The sequence below is a fragment of the Myxocyprinus asiaticus genome, chromosome 1, assembly GCF_019703515.2.
Source record: "Myxocyprinus asiaticus isolate MX2 ecotype Aquarium Trade chromosome 1, UBuf_Myxa_2, whole genome shotgun sequence".
In the NCBI taxonomy this organism is placed as follows: Eukaryota; Metazoa; Chordata; class Actinopteri; order Cypriniformes; family Catostomidae; genus Myxocyprinus; species Myxocyprinus asiaticus.
Window position 1 is genome coordinate 32,803,255 of NC_059344.1, and position 26,565 is coordinate 32,829,819.

The 26,565-nt window shown below is 38.6% G+C and overlaps 1 protein-coding gene across 3 annotated transcripts; it reads left to right on the forward strand.

Moving 5' to 3' along the window:
• Positions 1 to 129: 129 nt before the first annotated feature.
• LOC127446030 (epithelial splicing regulatory protein 2-like) lies at positions 130 to 26,132 on the forward strand. 3 transcript variants are annotated; one of them, XM_051706640.1, is made up of 17 exons: positions 130 to 281; positions 452 to 604; positions 1,082 to 1,210; positions 13,965 to 14,078; positions 14,459 to 14,573; positions 14,736 to 14,831; positions 14,946 to 15,000; positions 15,285 to 15,395; positions 15,706 to 15,838; positions 16,159 to 16,201; positions 16,989 to 17,290; positions 18,264 to 18,500; positions 19,621 to 19,819; positions 20,608 to 20,806; positions 21,681 to 21,864; positions 24,424 to 24,525; positions 25,114 to 26,132. In XM_051706640.1, exons 2-16 carry the CDS (start codon positions 473 to 475, stop codon positions 24,508 to 24,510), a joined length of 2,136 nt encoding a protein of 711 aa, XP_051562600.1. In that variant the 5' UTR covers positions 130 to 281; positions 452 to 472; the 3' UTR covers positions 24,511 to 24,525; positions 25,114 to 26,132. The 3 variants fall into 3 exon arrangements, 2 of the variants coding, with proteins under 2 accessions (XP_051562600.1, XP_051562609.1); XR_007898091.1 differs by lacking the exon at positions 130 to 281 and adding an exon at positions 22,240 to 22,273 and having other exon boundaries at positions 288 to 604; XM_051706649.1 differs by lacking the exon at positions 130 to 281 and having other exon boundaries at positions 288 to 604; positions 15,288 to 15,395.
• Positions 26,133 to 26,565: the final 433 nt, after the last annotated feature.

The window sequence follows — 26,565 nt, forward strand, 5'->3', positions numbered from 1 at the left end:
GCGCACAACAGACCAGTAAGTGCGGGATACATAGGTGCTGCGGCACTACGCCCCGCCCTCACCTTTACAATCCAGCCAATCAGCGAGCTCCCTCGAGAGATTGACTCCAAACACGGAGGCCGACCGAAGCCAGGTAACCAAGAAAAAAAAAGATACCGCGAGTATAGCCTTTAGGGCTTGTTATGGGGTTCGCGTGAGACGAACCAGGACTTTTTTCTGCCTTCTTTACCAGTCAAACCAGTAACTCTGGATAGAGAAAACACACACAAGTACAGCAACAGGTAGAGTCTCCTGTCGCACTCTCTCTATCTCTCTCGTGCCCTTCTCCTGGAATAATCTTCTCTCCTTCCTCGTGTACTACAATTGAGTTTCCTTTTCTTTTGTTTGCTTCTCTTGGAGAAAGGTGAACCCTCGTGTTACTCTTTTATTTGATCTTTGTTCTTAATTGTAGTTTTTACCCTTGTGGTCCCTGATGGCTTCGCACAGTGATACTCTGGTGGTGTTCTTTGGGGCAACAGCTGGTGCAAATGGGGGTAAACTGGGGTCGGATGAAAGGGAATTAATTCTCTTGGTGTGGCAAATTGTGGATCTACAAGAGAAGAAGGTACGGACCTTTTGACCCTGTTCTAAGGTCTCTCTCTCTCTCTATTTTAAACTACCCCACCGAGTAATGGTTACACTGTTCAAGTGTTAGAAACTACCTTGACAGCTGACGTTTACCAACAAGGTGCGCTTTCAGAGAGTTGCATATGAAATCGGTTATGCTGATTATTAATTGGGCAACTTCAAATGAAATGAGGCATTTAAAATCCCCGAGAGACGAAAGCGTGCCTTGTTTGGTGCATGTCATCGCCTGTCGGTCAGTAACCCCTGCAGTGTCTGCTTTGCATTCACACACAAATCGCCTGAAATATCATCAGTCTCATCATCATTGTGGCTCTGTCTGAAAACTTAGTGAGTTGCCTCCCTAAACAATATTTTTGGGCGCGTGGAGAACAGAAACATTGCGGGGTGTGTGTTTAAGGGCTCGCCACAGAGATTGCACTGCGAGGCCCGTTGAAAGAGCTGATATTGTTAACAGGTGGGCAAGCTTCAGCGGCGTCTAGTCAAGCCGGACAGTGTGGATCTTACAGACCAGTGTAAGGAGGAGACCGGGCTCACGGCGGAGGAACTGTGTAAGGCCGAGCCGCTGGAGAGCGTCCTGCAGCAGGTGAGAGACGATTGTCATTCATGAAATCTGTTGACATTACTTTGTCTGTCAGGGCCCTTCTATACAAACAGGTTAAACATATTAGTCTGTGTTGATGAAGCATAAATCCCTATAGACTATGCTCTTATTGTTTTATTTATTATTTTTTTTAATACATATAGCCAGTTAAGAATCTCGATTTTCCACTTGTGAGCTTGATCACAAAACCTTATATATGTATATATTAGAGTTAGACCATTAAATCGGTTTTACAGATTAATCGGTGCCGATAGTTGCTTTTTGGAACAATCGGTTATCAGAAAAACCATTCATCTGGTAAATATAAAGGTAATATTTAAAGGTGAATATTTACATATCACATTGTAACAGAGCCAAGACTCTGTTACCATCTCTGTTTATGAACTAATAGACTCTTAATGTGAAATGCAATATAAAAGGACACTTCACACAGTATAACAATTGATTAGCAATAGCTGATGATCTACTATTGATGAATGATGACCTCCTTTATATTAATTACTGCTCATACAGTATTTATTAGCCCGTATGACAATGTTTACTTTACAGTGATTCTATTTAAATACATTGTATATGATTATGAGAGTGCGTGTTTTGTATCCCTTTGTCGTTTGTGTGAGCTGGAAGTGCAGCCATTTCTGAATTAGAGTCCCCAGTGTATTTCGGGTTTGTTTCCAATTGAAAGTCTTGCGCTATGCACCAAATCATAATTTTATTCTGGTTATTATTGGGATTTTGGTTGCACAACAAACACGCATCTGGGATTTTACTCATTTTATCAAAATGTTTTAACGTTCAATACATCGATTTTAAAAACTATAGGCAGGTTAATCGTAACTGGCTTTTTCCACCACCTTATCGTATCAGCAAAATCCAGTATCAGTCAACATATGTACAGTACTCTGCAAAAGTCTTAGGCACATAAGATGTTTCACAAAAACATTTATCTTAAGATAGTTATGTATATCTTCATCTTTAGTGTGTCAATAGGAAATATACATTTTAGAATCCCAAACATTTCTTTTGTAAATAGAAAAGATTAGAATAGAAGAACAGGGAGCCCTGCAACAGATAGCGTTGCCCCCACAAAGCCCCACACTGAACATAGAGTCAGTCTGGGATTACACAAAGAGACAGAAGTAATTCAGACAGACTAAATAGATAGAAGAACTGTGGCAAATTCTCCAAGAAGCTTGAAACATCCTATCTGCCCACAACCAAGAAAAACTGTGTCCAGGTGTAAGTAGGAGAATTGGTGCTGTTTTGAAAGCAAATGTGGTCACACCAAATATTGATTTTGCTTTTTTTATGTTTACTGGACTTTGCATGACATGAATTGATAAATTAAAACTATTTATGGCATTATATTTGAAGAAATCCTCACTAATGCAGCATTTTTCACCAGTGCCTAAAACTTTTGCACAGCACTGTATGTGTGTGTGTGTGTGTGTATATATATCTCAATCAGAATTCTTCTTCTTTTTTTTTTTTTTTTTTTAATGGCTTGCTGGGATATTTATTAATGCAATTGAGTCTATTGTGTGTGTGTGTGCGGTTTGAGTGTAGGAAGGAAGGCACAGGCGCTCCGCTCCAGGGGAATGTGCAGGTCTAGTCTTGTTTTGGACTGATGTGTTGAGCAGACATCTGGGAGACGGAATGTTTTACCTGTGACTGCACCTACCTGAGAGCCATACATGTCACTTAGTTAAGAGGGAACAAGACTGTTACAAAGATAGGGGGATGCACAGAATAAGAGAAGAGAAGTAGACTGGGAATTAAATGAATATGAGAGAGCTAGTTCCTCTCTTTCTTTTCCTTTATGGTACTATCCAGGATAGGCTCCTTTATTGAGCAGGATATGGATAGTTTCAGGCTCCTCCTGATTTGCACAGATATGTTTTGTCAAGGCGGTTGTTGCCAAACGTGTTGCTCAACCCTAATGCAGAGAGAATTTGTTCTCGGTAAACCTGTTCCCACCCCCCACTGTTTCATAATGGACACCCTTGCATTACTGTCCCACAGAAAGGTCTTTAGAGCTCTGAGTTTAAGCTCAGTAGTTGGTCTTCTGTTTGATTGCTACACTATGTGGTTGTTGTAAGAATGAATTTGTATTTATATACATATTTATTCATTTATTAATATACAAAAAAGGGACATTAAACAATAGGCCTACTCAGCAGGACAGTTATATTTTTTGATGTCTCACATTTGTGTTGTATTGCTTACTTTCAGGTTGTTGTCTTTGCATGTAATGTCTTGATTCAGTTGTAGCCTATCCCCAAGGGGCTCTGTAAATATTAACTTGTAAAATCAATTTCTCCCTGCCTACTTTTCAGAGATAGCGAGAGAAGGAGAGATGCTTTCAGACCAGTGGTTCAGTTCCTTTTCCTTGTTGTTTTTGGCCTTACACTTTTAAAGCAAAATAAATAAATAAATAATCTACATCCACCTGCATCAGATGTTGTACTTTCAGAGTAAGGAACTGATAGATTTGAGGAAGAAGTTGATTCTGCAGGTCTAATGAATGAGTCTCACTCAGAAATGGCTGTTCACAGATGACCTTGGCTTGTTGTCTTCAGTGAAAGGTTCATTCAAGAAAGATCCCTTTTGATTACAGCACAAATAGCATCCTTTTCCCAACTATTATGATTCACTGGCTGATAAAATTGTCCCCACTAGTATTTTCTGCACTGTCTGCAAATGAGAGCATTTTGCAGTATTCCTGTCTCACTAGACAGACATTTCCAAAAAGTTACCAACAGGTATTTAGGAGGATTTAGTGTTGCTTATCCCATCTTACTCTTGACTCATCTTAGATTTGAGTCATACCTGTTTTTATTTTTCAGAGCTGTAATAGATGATGGGTTGTCTGGGCTGTTTGTACAGGACTGCTGTGTCCATGGCAAAATGGAAAATAAAAAGGTATAGCTGCTGGCATTCGCTGGATGACTCGCTTTGGCTTTGCACCTGCTTTTAGACGCTAATAGTGGAAATGGTGTGAAGCAAAAACACCTGTGTGTGTGTGTGTGTGTGTGTGTGTGTGTGTGTGTGTTGCTGTATGTTTGTAAGAGGATGTTTTATTAGGACTTGATACATTTTACTCGGAGAATACATTTGTTAGTGTGCAATTATTAGTGTGTTTGTGAGAGAAAGTGAGCTTGGGTGTGTATGAGAAACAGAGAGGGTGTGTTAGAGAATGAAACTCAGTGTTGTGTGTTACTGAGAGAGCAGGCTGTCAGCAGCATGTCAGTACCTGTGTGTGATGAGCAGAGCTCTTTATTTCTCTGCAGACTCTCAGTGCTGAGGGAGGATTCTGGGAAGTGCACACAATCATCAGTCTGTATGAGAGAATGAGTGACATGTTCATCCATTATTTCATTCAGCCTCAGAGAAGAAAGCACAAACTTCCCATTAATGAAATGGAAATATATAGAGATGAATTAGATGGGTTTCGAGACTGATGTTTATACTAAATTATATTAAGTAAATATAGAACAGAGCTTTAAAAGAGTTTGAATGTGATTGTTGCTCAAACATCCTTGCAGTGGTGCTGGCACATCCTGTTACCTGAGTCTCAGAATACTCCTATTTTGCTGTGTCCCGAACACTCTGAGCAAACTAAGATTATGGCAAATAATTTTGCGTCAAATATTGATCCTTTTCAGAATTCATTACAGTCTTCAAATTCATTTCAACTTGTGCCAAATGTTTTAGGCAGTTGTATGTACTATTGTATAGTGAGGATGTTTAAAAGAAAACAAAAAACTAAATGAATATTGCTTTTCACAACACATATTGTTTCAAAGCAGCTTTACAGAAAATTATGCTGTAACAAAAAATGGTGCTGTAATGTGCTGTAATTTAATGATGCTGTGACCACAGCGCACAGTTTTTCAAAGTTGTCGGCAGATTTTCAAGCATCCTGGAGAACTTGCCACAGTTCTGTATATCTAGGCTGTCTCAAATGCTTCTGACTCTTTATGATATCCCAGAATGACTCAAATTATATATTGTATATAATATATTTAAGGAATATATTCCACTGATAGTCCTTTGATGTTAGAAAGCAAATCCCAGGAAAGATCTTAAGAATATTATCTCAGGTTTCAATACGAGTCGTGAGGACAAAAATTACTTTCTTAAAGTGACCATCTTAAAGTGACCATCATATGTACACATCACTAATAGCCTTTTGGAAGGGCCCTTCTTAAAGGGATTCTATTGCTCATTTACATTTGGAACAATCATACGAATCGGGTCCCCTTCCTGCAGTGCCCTTCAATGGCACAAAAATTCCATTTGGAATTCACCCTCTATGTACACACACACACACAAACACACACAGTAAATGTGGCTCAACAGAAGGGACTGATTGATTACCATGTGAACCAAAGTTCACATTTCTTTCTCACTCTCACTGACAGGATTGCAGAGGAGAATGTGAAACTGAAACTCCAATGAAGTTTAACTACCATGTATATTCCAGCCTAACCACACTAACACCAGTCTTTTTGCAGAACTGGAGAGGCTAGTCTGCTCATTCTTTTGGCTTATGTTAAAGATGTTATTTTTTGGCAGTATCTGGGGCTGTTTAGGTTGCTTTTTGCATTTTGCCTATATAAAAAAAATTGCCATACTGCCTACGAAGTGTTCATTGTGCAAAATCTCTTTCAGTGCTGGTGTTCTTGTTTTGTTCTTCCCTGGAGTTTGATCCTCTCTAACCATGTGTAGATTCAGGGTGAGACCAGGGTGTGTCTCTGCATTTTACCAGTACGTTTGTGTCGCAGAAATCAACGCAGTTACCAATTTGCGCAGGGTGGGGCTTTACAGTGAAAACAGCCATGAACATACAACACACACATACACAAACTCTGAAATAAGTTTGGTGCTAAGTAAATGCGTTGTGTTTTTGTTAGTTTTTTGTGTGTGGTATTATTAGCTCTGTGTACCACACAAGCTTTCCTTAAGTAAAAAAATATGAAAAGCACTTTAAAATTATACTTTCTTAAATACCTGATGATTCCAAAACTCTTTTTAAGCCCTTAATGACACACTAAAGCCTTGTATTAGTATGAGGACAGGCAGGTTATGTCAGAAACAAAGCATCATTGTCCAAAAGCATGAAGGGAAGATGTAAAAGATCTGCCTTCAGTCTTCACAAATCTCTCCAAAATAATCCCAGCTTGAAGATTGATTATTTAAATTATTGCTTCAGTTATGTACAGTTGAAGTCAGAAGTTTACATGCACTTAGGTTGAAGTCATTAAAACGAATTTTTTAACCACTCCACAGATTTCATGTAGCAAACTATAGTTTTGGCAAGTCAATTAGGACATCTACTTTGTGCATTACATGAGTAATTTTTCCAACAATTGTTTACAGACAGATTGTTTCACTTTTAATTGACTATCACAATTCCAGTGGGTCAGAAGTTTACATACACTAAGTTAACTGTGCCTTGTCAAGCCTTTAGGCAGTTAGCTTCTGGTAGACTAATTGGCTAACTGGAGTCAATTGGAGGTGTACCTTCAAACTCTGTGCCTCTTTGCTTGACATCATGGGAAAATCAAAATAAACCACCCAAGACCTCAGAAAAAAATGTGTGGTCCTCCCTCCTTGGGAGCAATTTCAAAATGCCTGAAGGTACCACATTCATCTGTACAAACAATAGTATGCAAATATAAACACCATGGGATCACACGGCCATCATACCGCTCAGGAATAAGATGCATTCTGTCTCCTAGAGATGAACATAGTTTGGTGCAAAAAGTGCAAATCAATCCCAGAACAACAGCAAAGGACCTTGTGAAGATGCTGGAGGAAACAGGTAGACAAGTATCTATATCCACAGTAAAACAAGTCCTATATTGACATAACCTGAAAGGCTGCTCAGCAAGGAAGAAGCCACTGCTCCAAAACCATCATTGAAAAAGCCAGACTACAGTTTGCAAGTGCACATGGGGACAAAGATCTTACTTTCTGGGGAAATGTCCTCTGGTCTGATGAACCAAAAATTAAACTGTTTGGCCATAATGACCATCGTTGTGTTTGGAGGAAAAAGGGTGAGGGTTGCAAGCCGAAGAACACCATTCCAACTGTGAAGCATGGGGGTGGCAGTATCATGTTTTGGGGGTGCTTTGCTGCAGGAGGGTCTGGTGCACTTCACAAAATAGATGGCATCATGAGGAAGGAAAATTATGTGGAATATATTGAAGCAACATCTCAAGACATCAGCCAGGAAGTTAAAGCTCGGTCGCAAATGGGTCTTCCAAATGGACAATGACCCCAAGCATACCTCTAAAGTTGTGGCAAAATGTCACAGGTATTGGAGTGGCCATCACAAAGCCCTGACCTCAGTCCGATAGAAAATTTGTGGGCAGAACTGAAAAAGCATGTGCGAGCAAGGAGACCTACAAACCTGACTCAATTACACCAGTTCTGCCTGGAGGAATGGGACAAAATTCCAGCAACTTATTGTGAGAAGCTTGTAGAAGGGTCAAACGTTTTGGGTAGCCAAGTTAAACAATTTAAAGGCAATACTACCAAATACTAACAAAGTGTATGTAAACTTCTGACCCACTGGGAATGTGATGAAAGTTATAAAAGCTGAAATAAATCATTCTCTCTACTATTATCCTGACATTTCACATTCTTAAAATAAAGTAGTGATCCTAACTGACCTAAGACAGGGAATGTTTTCTATGGTTAAATATCAGGAATTGTGAAAAACTGAGTTTAAATGTATTTGGCTAAGGTGTATGTAAACGTCTGACTTCAACTGTATGTTGCACATAAACAACACTTTTCTAATCATTTGACCGTTTACGTTAAACGTAAACGTTATCTTGCTTTTCCTGTTAATTGCTCGAAATAAAGGCAATGTTGACTGTGTTAACAGTGCAGGCATAGATGTTGTTGAGTGCTATTCATTCTCTTATTGCAAACAAGAATCTGGCAAATATAATAACAGTTTTTCACTTCACTATTGTAATTGACAGCACACTGACTGGAATTGATTAATCAGGTTCTCCAGTCAGTAGTTGTATAATTATTCCTCTCCCCAAAACTCTGCTGTTCTGAGCCTGTATCAGTTTGATTAATTTGATAATGGGGTGATACCAAAATCTTATGTCATGGGAGTAATTTTATACTCCCTGGTAATAGTATACACTGCAAAAATAAATCCTGTTGTTTTTACAAAAACCGGCAGCTGTGGTTGCCAGAATAATTATGTAAGAAATACAGTAAAAATGTACAATTTAACAGAACAACCTGTACATTTTACAGTTTAAAACTGTTGTAATTTACATGACCACGATGGCACTGCAAAAAAAATAAATCTTTTAAATTTACAGTAAAAAAAAAATTCATAAACTTGATATTAACCTTCTGAAACTGTAAAAATCTGCTTTTCACTTTATAATGTATTGTTAATCACCGTAGTAACTACAGAAGAGCACATGATGACATGAAGTTCATCAATAGTGACTCTTCCAGGAGCAATGACCAATAAACATGTAGAGACAGCGCTCAATGTCACTCACACAAACACTAAACACCATCAGGGTAACACATGTGAAATTAAAATAATGCAATAAACATGAACTAAACTACATCAAATATAAAACAACACCCCAATGTACGTAACTGATATTAAAAATAAGAAGAAACTTAACTATTCCCATAAAATATAATGAAATATGATGGGTCATGCAGAGAATTGTGGGAATTCTGAAATTTTACCAATAATTTACTGTAAAAAGTACATGTACTCACTCGTTAAACAATGTAAATTTTTTACCATTAATTATACAGGAAAGTCATACTTTTTACATCTAAAAAATGTAATTTTTACAACATTTTATTGTAAAAACTACTGTATTGTCTTTTAAAATACATTAAAAAATGTACTGTATATTTTACAGTTAATATTCGTTAATCAATTAACATTTTATTTCTGTAGCATTTTTACAGTCTTACTGTAAAAAAGTTTTTTTTTTTTTTTTTTACAGTGTATATCACTATGTAGTTGTTTTTGCTGGAAATGCAACAAACTTTGTTTATACATTAAGTAACCATGTGGTAATACCCAATTTATATGATAATACAATGAATTAAATACTTTATAAATGAAGTCCTTCATCTCATTTAATAATTTTCTCCTTTTATTTTTAACTTGCTGGACACAAAACAAAAGATAAGATTAAGTCTGGAATTATTGCAAAAACAGCTTCACATTATGCAACATTGCTCAGCAACCATAAACAACTAAACTATCAGCACTACTTAATTACAGGTTATTCCTCAGCATGACTTGTTTTGGACACATCCTGCTTAGGGCTGGCCAATAGGACGATGTAATTGTGTATCACAGATTTTTCTTTTTTTTATAAACATATTGCGAAAATATTACTTGCATATTGCCTAGCCCTAGTCCCGCTCTGTATTTTCGCATTTTCATGTTTCTTCGATGCTCTCACTTAAGTTGGGAAAGTGTATTTGGAAAGATGCTAAATCCATATTGGTTTGTGATCGCACCACAGCTATACAGAATTAAATTATTCATAGGATGCCTATTTCTCCAAAATGTAGACATGCTTTTAAGAAGTCTTCATCAAATCTATTCCCCAAAAAGCAGATGGGCTCTCTCTGCTTTTGGTCATGCCATAAACTGTGAAAATACTTTATAGTGGGCCAAAACAGTTCATGAAATGAGTAATATTTTAGACACAAAGTTGGACATAGACCCTCTCTTTTTGATTCTGGGTCTTCACGATAGAGCTATAATCAGATCAAGGGGAAAGAGATGCAGTGCATCAGGGATAAGACTCCAACCATAATAGGGTGGCATAAAATTGAGGGATGTAATCCAACATAAATACTTAACTGTGCATTTAAAGGACAGCCAGACCAATTTTATAACATATGGGAACCCTACATTAACACTCTGGAACCCAGTTTTTCAACCTTACTGCTGAACAGTTTTCTTATTCATTTATGCTTCAGTTGAACTCCGTTTTGTATCCACTGAGCTGTATGACATTTAACAACTTTGTGGTTAAACATAAATTGATTTGGATATTTTGTACTGAGGTGTGTTTTTTTTTTTTTTTTTTTGTATGTTTAGTTTTTTATTTTATTTATGCACTGTTTGGCGTTTTTGTTTGTTTGTTAGTTTGTGTTTTTGTTTTTTTGATTTACTTGATTATGGCCGTGATTTGTTTAAATGGGAAAAATATATAGATTCAGTACTGTGCAAAAGGTTTAGACAGTTGTGAAAAATTTTGTATTGTGAGGATGTTTTCAAAAATAATGCCATGAAGAATTTTTATTTATAAATTAACTTAATTGTGACGAGGAGGAGGGTGGGGCCAGGCCGGGCCGTGAGTGCGCACGGCCGGCCCCTAATCGGGCTAATCAGCCGAGGAGAGGGATAAGGCCGAGCCGGATGTGGCAGTTCGAGAGAGAGCGCCACACACCGCTGCCGTGTGTGTTTATGTTTGTCTTAAGTTTTCATTAAACATTATTTTGACTGTTCAGTCGGTTCCCGCCGCCTCCTTGCCCATTTTAACCTTGTTAAATTCATACAATGTGCAGTGAGCAAAACAAAACTAAATCAGTATTTTATGTGACCACCCTATGCCTTTAAAACAGCAATAATTCTCCAAGGTACAGTACACTTGTGGAAAGTTTTTCAAGGTTGTTGGCAGATAAGTTCTCTTTGAGAACTTGCCACAGTTTTATGTATTTAAGCTGTCTCAATTGCTCCTGTTTCTTCATGTAATCCCAGACTGCCTCAATGATGTTGAGATCCAGGCTCTGTGGGGGCCATGCCATCTGTAGGACTCCTCATTCTACATCTATTTGTCAATCTAAAATTGATATTCGCTATTGACGCAGAAGATATATAGTTAAATCGCCATCTTAAGATAAATGTTTTTGTGAAACATTTAATGTGCCTAAGACTTTTGCAAAGTATTGTGTAGAAAACTATATACACCGTTCAGCCACAACATTAAACTACCTGCCTAATATTGTGTAGGTCCCCTTCGTTCCACCAAAACTGCGCCAAACCGCATCTCAGAAAAGCATTCTGAGATGCTATTCTTCTCACCACAATTGTACAGAGTGGTTATCTGAGTTACCATAGACTTTGTCAGTCTAGCCATTCTCTGTTGACCTCTCTCATCAACTAGGCATTTCCATCAACAGAACTGCCCCTCACTGGATGTCTTTTGTTTTTAGCACCATTCTGAGTAAATTCTAAACAGTTGTGCTTGAAAATCCCAGAAGATCAGCAGTTACAGAAATACTCAAACCAGCCCGTCTATATATATATATGTGTGTGTGTGTGTGTGTATGTATGTATGTATGTATATATATATATATATATATATATGTATGTGCATCAGTTGAATGCCACTTTGAAGTATCAATTTCTTTCCATAAGAGCAAAATCTGTACATTATTCCAAACTTTTGGCCACCTGTGTGTGTGTGTGTGTGTACACATTTTGCTCTTATGGAAAGAAACTGATACTTCACCAAAGTGGCATTCAACTGATCACAATGTATAGCCAGAACATTAATAATGTGAAAAATTACTATTACAAAAAAAAAAATAAATAAATAAAATGTTCAGAACTTCTTAAACTACTTCAAAGAGTTCTCATCAAAAAATCCTCCATGTGCAGCAATGACAGCTTTGCAGATCCTTGTCATTCTAGCTGTCAGTTTGTCCAGATACTCAGGCGACATTTCACCCCACGCTTCCTGTAGCACTTGCCATAGATGTGGCTGTCTTGTTGGGCACTTCTCACGCACCTTACAGTCTAGCTGATCCCACAAAAGCTCAATGGGGTTAAGATCCATAACACTCTTTTCCAATTATCTGTTGTCTAATGTCTGTGTTTCTTTGTGCACTTTAACCTTTTCTTTTTGTTCTTCTGTTTCAAAAGTGGCTTTTTCTTTGCAATTTTTCCCATAAGGCCTGTACCCCTGAGTCTTCTCTTTACTGTTGTACATGAAACTGGTGTTGAGCAGGTAGAATTCAATGAAGCTGTCAGCTGAGGACATGTGAGGCGTCTATTTCTCAAACTAGAGTATCTGATGTACTTATCCTCTTGTTTAGTTGTACATCTGGCCTTCCACATCTCTTTCTGTCCTTGTTAGAACAATTTCAAGCATTGTATAGTCTTTATTCCTCAAAACAACGATTGACTGATGAGTTTCTAGAGAAAGATGTTTCTTTTTTGCCATTTTTGACCTAATATTGACCTTAAGACATGCCAGTCTATTGCATACTGTGGCAACTCAAAAACAAACACAAAGACAATGTTAAGCTTCATTTAACGAACCAAATAGCTTTCAGCTGTGTTTGATTTAATGGCAAGTGATTTTCAATTTAGCAATTTAGCATGATTACTCAAGGATAAGGTGTTGGAGTGATGGCTGCTGGAAATGGGCCTGTCTAGGTTTGATAAAAAATTACTTTTTTCAAATAGTGATGGTGCTGTTTTTTACATCAGTAATGTCCTGACTATACTTTGTGATCAGTTGAATGCCACTTTGGTGAATTAAAGTAGCAATTTCCTTCTGAAACAGCAAAATCTGAACATTATCCTAAACGTGTGTTTACACACACACACACACATACTGTCTACAGTATATATATAGTATAAATAGTATAGCAAAATATTGGTTGACACATTTCTACAGCTGCGTGGTATATACTGTTGTACCACCCAGCCCTAGGTCACAGTTTGTTTTACAGGTTTTGCTTTAGCATTGGGTTTGGATTGAACATTGGCAACAGTGGAGTGCTGTGTCTCACTGGTAATTGTCAGTTATCAACTGAAAACATATTAAGATATCATTTGAAAAATCAAGACAATTGCCATCATGTCCTAGTTGGTGGTTAGCCAGTACTGTTGTTTACTGATGCTGAGAAAGATAAGTTTACTAAACAGTTCATTAAAGGCTGTTCATTGCTAAACACAGGTGTATTGTTTGAGCCCCTATAGCTGGGAATGAGCAGGTGGTGTGTTTTTGAGGCTGGAGAAACGCTCCATATTTGTTTTGTCATCTATCACTCTGGTCACGTGCAATACTTTATCTGAAATGACTGCCACGTCCATGGCTCACTTCCTGTATTTTCACTAAACCAGTCTGACCTGCTGCTTAATCTACAAAACAAGCACACACATGCGCACACACATAGAACAGCATGTGCATATCTTACAATATACTGTGAGTGTCCTCTGTGGTGCCCTTGGCATTCTAGAAGAAAATCCATGAGATTCAGCTTTTAAAGATATTTTAAGTTTGTATGACAGATAATCTATATCTAATGATAATTTATAAATATTTCACTACTTTAGCAGTGTCACCTGTTGTTGCTAGAATGCCTGCAGTTCTGTAATCACATACATGTAGATATGTAAGATACATAGCTTAACAATTTTGCAGTTATTATAATTAACAGTAAGTTTTTCCTCTCTTTCAGATCACCACATTTTGAATGGACAAACACTTTATTTTAAATGATTAACTGAATTTTTGGGTCATGTGGTCAGTGTTTATTGTTTGTGTATGTATAGTATAGTTGTATATTTATTTATTCCACAAAGCTGTTTATGTAGAATATACATACAAAGGAGAAGTGAATTTACTGGGTCTAATGCTGTTGTTTTGTAATGGATTGTTCCTCCATTCATTCTCCCCTTTTAATTTTTTAGTTTCATCAGTTGGTGTCAGCTGAATTGAAGTCTCTGGGCAGAAGCTCCTACACGCTGTGTGTGGACGGACCACTGCTTATCCGACAGGTGCTGCACCCCGAGGCCTCCAAAAAGGTAATCAAATATCTCCACACTTAAAGATGGTTTAAAAGTAATGAAGAAAAAAAAAAGAAAGAAAAGCTTGTGTGTGTTTGTGGGTCTTTTGGGGGCATGTACGCAGCCTTTTGACTTCGCAGCCTTGTGTAGCTGTTGCTGCTATTTTCTGGCAGTTTTCAATTAGCTGTCAGTCGAAGTGATCTGTTTAGCAGAAACATGTTCTAATCTTCACAAGAATGCTGGCTCTTTCAGAGCACATTAAAGCACCTTCAGTCTTTGTCCTTTATTCCTTTTCACTCATCTTTACTACTTGTTCTGCTCTGCCCATTCCTCAGGCTCCTCCTAAAGATATTTCCTTTCTTTAATGCCCCTGATTTGCCTGTCTGTGTGTTTTGTAGAATCTGGTCTTGCCTGAGTGTTTCTACACATTTGTGGATTTGAAGAAAGAGTTTCACAAATGCTGCCCCAATGCAGGCCTTGTCAAAGATCTCACTCTGCCCTCCATGTTGGACTGTATCCTGCCTCTGAATCTTGAATGACAGAAAGCAGGATATGCTTTTGGTTTTACTCTGCCATATATAGGCGTTGCAGCTATTAAAACAGCGTTTCTAGCTGCTTTGCTGTGAATGCGTGTCATTTTTTACATGTATGTTTGTGCCTTGACCCTGTTCTCAGATGTGTGTATTCCAGCAGTGGTGGATCAGGAGGCAGGATTGAGGGAGGTGAACACCATGGTTCTGCTGATTCTGCATCTCCTGGCTGAGCCTTACAGTGAGTCACATACAGCATAATGGATTCATCCATGCTTTCAAAAACATGTTGCTTATGTATTTTGCTTTTAATGTGCGTGTTGCTAATGAACCTTTTAACCTTTATTGTTTGTAGATCACAAATTCTCCACTTTTGAGACCGTAAACAACAAGTTTGAATCCAGAGCGTGGTATGTACTCAGTAGTCATCGTAGGCCTCATTTTTGCTGTGACACCTAAACACAACACATTTTGTTTGCCTGAATTGTGAGGAGTTTCCATTTTACTGCTGCTGGTGATCAGAATGTTCTTAAGTCAATTGTTCAGAGTCTGATTTGGTGACTACGACCTTAAGCATTATAATACATGTGTGGGACATTCCATTATAAGACTGTCATATTATTTTGGTTAAAATTCAAAAGGGCTGCCAAGATTGAGTGATTCTTGTTTGTCTGCATATGTGCATGGATTCCAGCAGTAAGACAGAAGCTGTGGACAGCGAGACTGTCATCAGAGCTCGTGGGTTGCCATGGCAGTCGTCTGATCAGGACATCGCTCGCTTTTTCAAGGGCCTCAACATTGCCAAGTGAGATTACAACTCTGTGCAACTCTGAAACTCACACTCAGAATGATGTGGAGTATGCACTCAGAAAAGACCCTTAAGTACACATTAACAGTGTAATGTAACACTCACTAAGTCCCTGAAGGCAAATCCAGCCAAATGTCACATCAGGACTTTCACTGCTGGAAGTGGAAGACTTGCATGGAATACCAAAACATTTTGGAAATTTAGAAAAGTTTTGAAGTATTGCAAACAAAAATGTTATGTTGTGTTGTAAGAATGTGCAAGCAGAGGCCTTCATTTAATTGTATACCTGTATTTGTGTGTTTTTCAGAGGCGGTGTTGCACTGTGTCTAAATTCTCAGGGCCGGAGAAACGGGGAGGCTCTGGTGCGCTTCATAAACTCCGAGCAAAGAGACATGGCACTGGATAGACATAAACACCACATGGGCAGCAGATACATAGAGGTGAGTTCACCACCTTACAGCATCCAAACTATGAGTATGCATTATTTGTAAATGTAAATGTGACTACACAATTTTGTGTGTGTGTATACAAGAAGTCCTGCAACAAATGTTATGCCCCATATCCCCCACAAGGAATATGGTCATCACACCAAATACTTTTGTGTGTGTGTGTGTTTACTGCACTTTGTATGAAGTTCATTGATTGATTAATTTTTATTAAACATGGCATTATTTTTGAAAACATCCTCACTTTACAAAATTTTTCACAACTGCCTAAAACTTGCAGAGTGCCTCATGTTTATGTTTACCTTTTGTTCCAGGTATATAAAGCCACAGGGGAGGAATTTCTGAAGATTGCTGGAGGTGAGAGACATACTGGAAGTCTTAAGTTGTGAATGAATTTAGGCAGACAATATGAGCAGAAACTAGTCCATTTGTAGAGTAAATCTCTATGCGTTGTTCTGAGGTGTGTGTATGTGTGTCCCTCATTTCCCCCCCTCTTTGGGAATGAAAGGTTCTTTGTAAGTCTCTTCCCCTTGCTGATTCATGTTGGGCAGGTAAAGGGGGAAACTCTACTTTACTTCCCTCCTGTCCCCCACTCTGGCCAAACCAGAGAATGGGAGCTGTTCCCTCAGGGAGAAAGATGGGTCAGCAGCCTCTGAAAAGCCTCACACTGCAGGAGTAAAAAGCCAGAAGTTTGCCGAGATATAATTACAGTGCGAGTGGATGTGTCTGTTTTTGTGCTTGTGGCTTTTTGTGCATGTCTATTTAACCTAGAAGCCATCTTTATACTATGACAAGTATGCTTGACAAAATTAACTTTTAGCAGATAGACGCTGTCGCAGTGTCTCTTCTTGGAAAATGGGCCAAAAAATGTAACAATCTGCGCTACACAGAGATAAGAACGCCCCACCCCTAATACCACCTGCCACCAACTAGCTGTGATGTACAGTAACTGAAGCCAGTTAGCTATTTAAAAAATAAAAGGGATCATCCTTTGATATGTCCCACCGAAACTTCCTGTTTCATTACGAAATAAGTCAATACAGTAAAGAAACACGTACTCATACGGAGGTCTTTAAAGTTGCTTGCACATGACTACTCTGTTTTAACTTTAATCATGCCAATAGAATGTCATCTTTTTTGACAGGCACATCCAGTGAGGTAGCTCAGTTTCTTTCAAAGGAAAACCAGGTGATTATCCGAATGCGGGGTCTTCCATTCACTGCTAGTCCTCAGGATGTCCTGGGGTTCCTGGGTCCAGAGAGCCCTGTGACGGATGGGACGGAAGGGCTTTTATTTTTGAAGTACCCTGATGGACGTCCCACAGGTGACGCTTTTGTTCTCTTTGCCTGTGAGGAATATGCGCAGAACGCCCTAAAGAAGCACAAACAAATCCTTGGCAAGAGATACATCGAGCTGTTCCGCAGCACTGCAGCTGAGGTCCAACAGGTAGAGACAACACTTTTTATTTAATCAGGCACTTTTAATAAACAAATTCTGTCAAGAAGGTGCACATATTGGTTCACTTTTGAAGGCCTCCTATCCTAACATCATGATATACAGTTGCCCCCCAAAACTATTTGGACTACTTAATTTGTATAACGTAAAATCAAACCACGTGGCATTTATTTTAAAGAAATTTAGCACAAACACACTTTTCCTGCCAAAACATTTTGCCAAAACATTTAGCAAAAAGTTTCTTATATCTTCAATAGATATATTGTTCAAAATTAAGGCAAAAGATATTTGGATACTTTCTGGTTTTAAACTTAAAGTAACTGTCCATAGATAATAGGATATCCTGATGTCATACAGCCATTAAAAATCACTTTGAATAATCTTAACTAGTGATAGACTGATATATCGGCGAGGCTGATTAATCGTCTGACATTTGACCATTTTGCTATTATCTGCATCGGTTTGCTTGGCCAGTTAACAGAAGTGTTAACTTTACCTTGTGTCAGTTCCAAAATATACCAATAGATTTGTCAATGGATAGTCAACACTTTCTGTTGACTAGTTTTTTTAATCTATGCAAATTGTAGTAAATATTGCATAAAATAAGTGTTTGTTTCACTGAAAAAACTGTGTGTAGATCTGATTTGCTGCTGTTAAAGTGTATTTGATTTATCAGCATTTATGTCGGCCATCCTGCTCTCTAGATATCTGTATCAGCATCGGCCATTGAAAAACCCATATTGGTGAACAACTAATCTTAACCAGTTGGTTAAAAGTTATTGAAAACATGGCTCAGAATATCTAGTTATTTTTTTTTTGCATTAGACACAAAATAGCAAACCAAGTGGCATCTGCAATGACATGTGTCCAAATACTTTTTGGGGCCACTGTATGTGTTTAGAATAATAGCACTTTACATACATTTGTAATCATTGTCCTTTTTTTGTGTGTATTTTCAAACTAGGTGTTGAATCGCTACATGTCCACACCACTGATCTCCACTCTGCCGCCACCTCCCCCTCCGATGGTTTCTGTGCCTGTTCTAGCCACGCCACCCTACATTGCAACTGGCAGCACACGAGACTGCATCAGGCTGAGAGGTCTGCCGTACACCGCTGCCATCGAGGACATTCTAGAATTTATGAGCGAACACACCATTGATATCAAACCACATGGAGTGCACATGGTCCTGAACCAGCAGGTGAGAGAGGAACAGACTCCATGAAGAGCTTTGAATTAATGGCATACTGCTGTGTAACACTACTGACGGGGTTTAAAGTAAAGCCCATCACAGATGACAGATTCTGATCTGAATTTACAATGCTCGGTCTCACTCTGTTCATATGCTCATAAGATGTTCAATAGTTACTTCCAGGTCCTCTAATTTGATTGTGCAAGTGAGTTCCAAGAGTGCTGATATATCTTTTATAACAGCACTAGAATGTTTGTATCACTTGCTCGCATTCTAGATAAGCTATCAGTCTGTCTGTGTCTTGGTGACACACAGTGGCTGTTTCTCAATATGCATTCTTATGTGTTCTTACATTCTTGTGGACATTTTTCAACATCATCGTCCACTGCTGAAGTTCAATTCCAATGCTCAAGAATGCAGTAGTACCAAGAATGCATAAAATTACCCAGAAATGTTCTTGATCAGGCAAATTATCGATGATGCATCGGGTGGTGACTTGTCCACAAGAACCCATTTGAAGTCCCAGAAGTCATTACACTGTTGTTTTGTTTGGCATGATTTTAATACAGTAATAAGCACATGGAGGAAATGAGTGTTAGAAGACGTTATTCTTTAAATGTGTCACTAGACTTGCAAAACCTCACTGGTGTGATGATATCAATGTTGTCACTGGTGTTATAATGCCATTAGTTCTCTCACTGGATTCAAATGTGCTGTGATGGTTAATTGCACAACAGAAAGATCACAGCACATCTCAAAGCTCGCAATAGATGCGTTCTACATCCTCCTGTCCTTTCCAAGTTCATTCTTCCAAGGTAGCTTGGCAAGACTGGTCTTCATAAGAATCCAAGTCCGTTCTCTGCATTCTTAGCATTGAGAAAAATTGCTGATGCATTTTGCATGCTGACCCAATGATTGATATTTTCGCTAGCAGAGAAATAATAGACAAAATGACTGGTTTGTGTCTTGAATGTAAGTTACTCTATATTAAGTTCTTGATGAGTATAGAACTGTTGTATAAAAGCAATATCACACTCATTATCGTGCTGTTGATACATGCCTAACGGAACGAGAAAAATAAGACATTTCCTGACCTTTGACCTCACCCCACTCTTTGTCCATCATTTAGGGTCGACCCTCCGGTGATGCCTTCATTCAGATGAAGTCAGCTGACCGTGCGTTTATGGTGGCACAGAAGTGCCATAAGAAGATGATGAAGGATCGTTATGTGGAGGTGTTCCAGTGCTCCACTGAGGAGATGAGCTTCGTGCTGATGGGGGGAACTCTTAACCGCAGCGGCCTGTCACCACCTCCCTGCAAACTGCCCTGTATGAGAGACTCCACTCACTGATCTATCAAAGGCCTTTTACTGTGGTTTACTGTTATACCAGAACACATGCTGCTTTTTTAATGTTCAAGTGCTTGTAGGAAAGTGTGATTAGATGAACTACTGTAAGCTATTAAGTTGGGTTAGTATTTAGCATGAGCCAGCTGGTGTAATCTGTTCCTGTTAAGTGATGCAGATCTGTGTGTATGCATAGATTGTTCTTGTCTGCGCTGTTTTACTCTTAACAGCTTGGCTGTTTGAGATTATATTTCAGCTTGTCTCTAAGAAAGCAGTGTGATCACCTCTGTCATCGATCTAAAGGTGCAACATTTTGGCATTTAGAAAGAACAAGCCTGTAGCGGCACTAAAGGAACGGCTGTTTACTCAGTGATTTGATCTGGTTGTTTGACCTTGGCTTGAGAATGGGCCGTATGTGCTCATGCCACATCAGAGGAGACTGTAGTTGTCTCCATGCCAGTTGGGCCAAGTAAAAATAACATTCACATACACAGTAAGGTCAGCTGTGAGAGTGAGAGACCCTGTTTTGGTCTAAATACTTAAGCATTTTTGAGTGGAGGGTGTCCATGTGTGTTTACTATATTTTAACATCGTATATTTTTACTTTTATTTTTCAGATAAGTTTAGGTAATTTTTCTTGCACAATGAACTGAGGAGGGTGCCTTTTGGTTTTTAGGTTTTTAATTGGTTTTAAATGCACTTTGAGATTTCCATTCATAAGAAGTCGGAGAGTGTGTGTGTGTTTGGCTGAAGTACTTTGTCTTGTCTCAGGTCTCTCTCCACCAACCTACACTGCGTTTCCGGCAACTGCAGCGATGCTTCCCACTGAAGCAGCGTTTTATCAGCCCCCTCTGCTGGCCACTCCAAGAACTCCACAGCCACCAACACACAGCCCTGCACCTACTTTAGCCTACTACTCTCCAACACCACAGCTTTACATGAACATGAACTACACTGCCTACTACCCCAGGTGCCGCATTTACAGTTGTGGTTCTGATTATATGACTAAACATAATGCACAATATTTACAAAGAATTTCCCTTAGTGCATTATCTGCATTTATTTAAAATGCCATAAAGGGAATGTTAAAGTAATAAACCACAAGCTATTTTGTTTCATATATATGTGTAGTGTAAAAAAAAAAAGTAGCATATGTTGCTGAGTCTAGACCTGACCAATTGAAGCAACCCCAGATCATAACACTGCCTCCAAAGGCTTGTACAGTGGGAATATATAATATAATGTGTGTGTATATATATATATATATATATATATATATATAATATATATATATGTGTGTATATGTGTATGTATGTATATGTATATATATATGTATATAATATATATATATATTCTGTTGCTGTACGATTTTAATAAAGACTTAACTGTAGACTGTTTATGGTTGCAACGTAACCACGTCATACCTGCAAAGTCAGATGTGCATGGCCATGAAGCTTTGATACTTTCATGCAAGCATTCGCCAAGTCTAGCCGCAAGTGGGTTGGTGAAATTGCAAGCGCAAAACGCTAATGGGCTGGGTCAAGTGCAATTTAATTCTGAGGTTCTTCTCTCGTTATTGCACCGTCTGCATCCTATTATGTAGTCCATTCCCTGTCAAGCAATGTCGAAATAAATGAAGACAGCCCATACCAAATTCTTATGAAGCATAAATGGGCCAAATGCAATGCTTCCCCTGCTCTTTGATTGTATTGTTAGCCCTATGTCTTATTATAGTAAACAAAAAACCTGATGTCACCACTTAACACAATGCGACCACTGTGTTTGCTATAGTGGAAAACCATTTTCCATTCATACTCTTCTCTTTCACTATCTCTGTCAACTAGTCCTCCAGTCTCGCCCTCCACCATGAGTTATTTTGCAGCCCCGCCTGGTTCAGTAGCAGCTGCCATGGCTGCCCAGACAGCCTCCGCCATCCTGCCTCCTCAGCCCGGAGCGCTGGTGCGAATGCAGGGCCTGCCGTACAACGCTGGGGTGAAAGACATCCTCAGCTTCTTTCAGGGATATCAGGTGACTCTTTATTCATTCAGAATCAACAAATAACTAAAAAAAAGTAGTCTTCTGTAATCTGTTTGAAACTGTGACTATTTCTGCAATTCCATTTGGTGAACCTAGTAGCACAGAAATGACACGCTTCAGCTTTAAATGAAGTGAAGTCACAGTACAATAAACTTTGAAATAAATCACAGATCACACATCAGTGTTTGCTGAAGGCCCTCATCTGAAACTTCAGGACATTGGTTCTAGACTATGCTTTTAAATTTGAACACCGCATTATTATATATAATTTGGTACACACCTCTAAAATGGTTTATATTGCGTTATAGTTTTAAATAGCCTAGTGTTTGTGATGAATCATTTTGTACATTTTGTCCCTCTCATTAGCTGACACCTGATTAGGCAGAGTCTTCAGAAGATGGTATGACACTTATACTCGGAAAAGGAGGGAAGAGGGTTGTAAAGGATAGAGGGATGGTTAGATGGAAATGAATGATACTTTGTTGTGGGCACGGGCCTTTGTGTGCTTTTTCTCTCACAATATGCAGTCAAGGAGGTTTTACAGTAATTATTGTTTAATTTATATTATTGTGGGTTGGGGGATGGTAAATCTGTCTTTGGCATGCAGTGTCCCTGCCCTCCCCTTTGAGGTGTGTGATACTCTGAGCTATGCGTGTACCTGAGCTGTGTGCGTGTGGTGCTGTTCACAGAGCGTAGCACAGTGGCACGTGTGTGAGAAGCTGAATTCAGGTTTGACTTCTGGCTGAACTGGTGAAATGGATCTGAGGCCAGTCCACCCTCCAAGTGTGCTTTTAACCTCTGAGACTAAAATACACACTACAGGCCTCTGTGTGCGGGAAGTGTTTCTTTTTGGCTGGTGGTCTGCACCCCCCACCCCCTTCTTTCTATATCTATACTGCATTCATGCTTGCACATCTTGTGTGCAACCCTGTACAATGCATACTTTTTTTTTTTTTTTTTTTCAGATGTGCAATGTATTTTGGGTGTTGTGTGTTCTGTGTCATTTAAATATATATGTTTGGGGACATACAGTACGGGTATCACCTCTTGTGGTATGCCAAAAGGCAATGAGCATTAGATCTGTGTTTATATAACACAGCCTTTTAAAGAATCCAAAATAATATATGATAGTGACAATAGTCTTGTAACTCTAGTAACCTTCAGTATGCACAGAAGCCCTTAAAGGAATATTCCGTGTTCAATACATGTTAAGCTCAATCGACAGCATTTGTGGCATAATGTTGATTCGTCCCTCCTTTTCTTTATAAAAGTATAAATGAAGGTTACAGTGAGGCACTTACAATGGAAGTGAATGTGGCCAATTTCTGAAGGGTTTAAAGGCAGAAATGTGAAGCTTATAATTTTATAAAAGCACTCACATTAAATCTTCTGTTAAAACTTGTGTATTATTTGAGCTGTAATGTTGAAATTGTTGTTTACTGGGATTACAGGGCTTATGGTGTTATGTCGCCATGGCAAAGTCATACTAACATGCATATTGTTTGTCTTGTGGCTATACATTTCAAACTGCAAGTATTTTAACGTTTACGGATTGGCCCCATTCACATCCATTGTAAGTGCCTCACTGAAACCCAGATTTCTATTTTATTTTTTTTTTAAGAAAAGGAGGGGAAAGTTTAAATACATTTTTGTGGGAATTAACATTATGCCACAAATGCTGCCGATTGAGTTTAAATATAATATTGAAACTGGAATATTCCTTTAAAGATTCTTTAAAGTATTCAAACAAGCACATACAGTAGAAATTAGGGGTGTGAATATGAGCTCTGACATTAAATTATTATTCTTCATTAAATGTTAAGATGCATCATGAAAATACGTCATTTTTACACTACTCCCAACTCGTTGGTATGATAATTATTTTTTTTAATAAAATGCTGATATGATCTGCTAGAACAGAAAATTTGGTCACATTTTATTTTGCAAAGAAGTGAATGCATAATATATTGGGTATAAATTTTTTATAGAAATTTTGGATTATTACATGGCTTTCTGTCAGTTGATGCAGTCAAATATTTTTATATTTGTATATTTATATTGACCACTAATCTGTATAATTTACCATTAGTTTCATATATTTCGTATCACTCCATGGACTGTCTGTCTTGCGTAATAATTAAATAGTTTCAACTCAAATCAATATTTCATGTCCATGTACTTACTGTTCGGTAAGTAGCCGTGTAATAAGCAGGATAAAGTATAGTCAGCTGGTCATTATTGCAAAATAAACCCCTTCAGGGTGGTATATGACCCATACTTATCACCGTGTCAGGATTTATATTGCGGTTAATTACTGGCTAACTGTTGTGCATTATCTTTTACTTATTAAATTCTTTAAATGCATTGCATGCAAACAATTAATTGAATTTACACTGTCAGATCGATGCATCTTTACACCCCTAGTATAAAATGCATATACTACTCTGCCGTCACCTGTATATATGTATGACCACCATTGAAAGATGTGATGAATGTTGAATGAGTGAAAAGTGAGGCCTGTAGCACTGACTGTGGCTCATTGTGCTGTAGTATGCTCCTGAAGACTACAGCAGCTTGGTTGGAGTGAGTGATCAGGGCCGGAGTCTTATTCAGCCTAAAGAGTGGCTGTGTCTGTAGGGGGAGCTCCTGCAGGTAAGGTCCCATGATGCCCTCCTGACCTGAACCCATCGCCTCTGCATGGACTAATACACTATTCCCGTCTCCTTACTACCACTGCTCTGGGATTACCTTCAGTCAGAAGTGGAGTGCAGTAAAACTCTCCTCTCCTGTCTTCTCTATTTTATTTATTTTTTAATCTTTGTCAAGCTACACCCTCTGCCTCTTACTTAATTAGTCCCAGTATGCTTCAGAGGGTCTATGTGCTGCTGTTAATAATTTTGAGTTGTAATAACGTGCATTCTTTTTGATATGTCTCATTGGTTTGGGGTTTGAATGCCTTGTTGGGTAGCATCACTGCTGCAAGTCTTCTCTGCTTCAGGGCTTCCTAATAAATCTTGTAGTATAATCATGCTCCTTTGAGTTGAATTGATTGACTGTAGCCTGTTGTCATTACTTCTGTGTGTGGAGGGTTTCTGCTAGAATATCTCAATGGTACTTGATCTAAACTAAAATCCTGCTTCTCTCAGGTTTCTAGGCATGAGGAGGATCTTGACATTCTTAGACCTTTTGTAAGTCCTTCTGATGGTGGAATTTTTAATGACTTTGTGTCTATTTATGTAGATTCAGGCGGACTCTGTGCTCGTGCTGTATAATTGGAGTGGTCAGCGTAGTGGGGAGGCTCTGGTGACCTTCCCCAGTGAGAAGGCAGCGAGACGGGCTGTGGCTGAATGCTCCAACCTTCCCCTCTCCGGCCAACCCATCCGCCTGGCCTGCTGCGAGTGACTAAACAGGGGCCGCCACACCCACTGAGGGAGGACCGCACTTCAACTATCTCACCCCTTTCTCCCTCAGAACCCGTCTTGACCGTTTTCCCTCTGTACTTGACTCAAGGTTATAGTTTAGGAGGGGACCTGGCACAGAAACACTTTGTATATGTTCATGTGCACACAAAAAACTTAACAGCAAACTTAACAAGTGACAGTGCCTTGCTGCTTGTGGACATGCAAGTGTTTGTGATAGAGAGCAAATGCATGAATGCTAAACTCTGTTCCTTCTTGTGATTTGATGTCAAGAACTCTTCTATTTCAGGCCTTAAATTAATATAGTAACATTGAAAGCCTGCAGTTTGTGCAACAAAAACTTCAGCAGAAACTGTACCTTTTTCAACACCACTGCATCATTCCTGAAATGCCATACCAGGTAGTCCAGTAAACTAATGTTAGGCCATAGTCTTTACCTTGCACTAGGGAACCAAAAAGTAATGCAGTACTACTTATTGCCATTATGAAAGAAAAAAAAAGACTTATTCAACTACAACTTAAAGTACAGTGGGATTTTAAGTAAAGACTAAAACTATTATGTTTCATGTAGGATTATAAAAATGGCATGATGGTTTTCCTTGACTTTGGACAAAAATAGCATTAAAACTTAATCCTTATTTAATAAAGAGCAGACCAAGTGTGTACTCCATAGACTTGCAGGAACTGATTTTTAGTTTAATCCATTCAGAAAGGTAACTTTTTTTTTTTTTAATTTAAAGTGAAAGATCTGCATGCTTTCATGCTCGTTCTTTATAGATTGAATTGAAAGAGCTGTGTATTCTGTTGTATTCCTGTGTATCCCCCCCCCCCCCCCACACACACACACATTAGAGATTATGTGCAGAATATGTACAACCATGCCGTGGTCTTACCTTGCTTTTTACTTTGCAAGAAAATGCAATCTACTTAAGTTCTTTTCTACTGATAGCAGGTTGCTAGAATCATGCTAGAGTTTTTTCTTCTTTCATGACTACATTACCCAAAGTGCAATACAGGCTGTACAAAATGGCACACCTCCATAGTGAAAGAGGGGTTTTTTTTCTTTTGTTTTCTAAAGTGTATGAATTTGTATGTATGTGAATATGTGACTCTTATGAAACAAATAAATTGATATTGATCAGACATAACCATGTCAACGTAGTACATTAATTGTATTCTTATTTAAAACAGTGGCAAAAATTATACGTTTTCTCAAAATTGTTCTTCTAGGGTTACAAAGACTTTATTTGAGTGGATCGTAATCAGAGAGTTG

Bases quoted from the DNA above. Each gene is read 5' to 3' on its own strand.
- LOC127446030 (XM_051706640.1), top strand. From the start codon at position 473: ATGGCTTCGCACAGTGATACTCTGGTGGTGTTCTTTGGGGCAACAGCT. The intron at 14,079-14,458 runs GTAATCAAATAT...TGTGTTTTGTAG, and splicing joins ACCCCGAGGCCTCCAAAAAG to AATCTGGTCTTGCCTGAGTG. The intron at 18,501-19,620 runs GTGAGAGAGGAA...TCCATCATTTAG, and splicing joins ACATGGTCCTGAACCAGCAG to GGTCGACCCTCCGGTGATGC.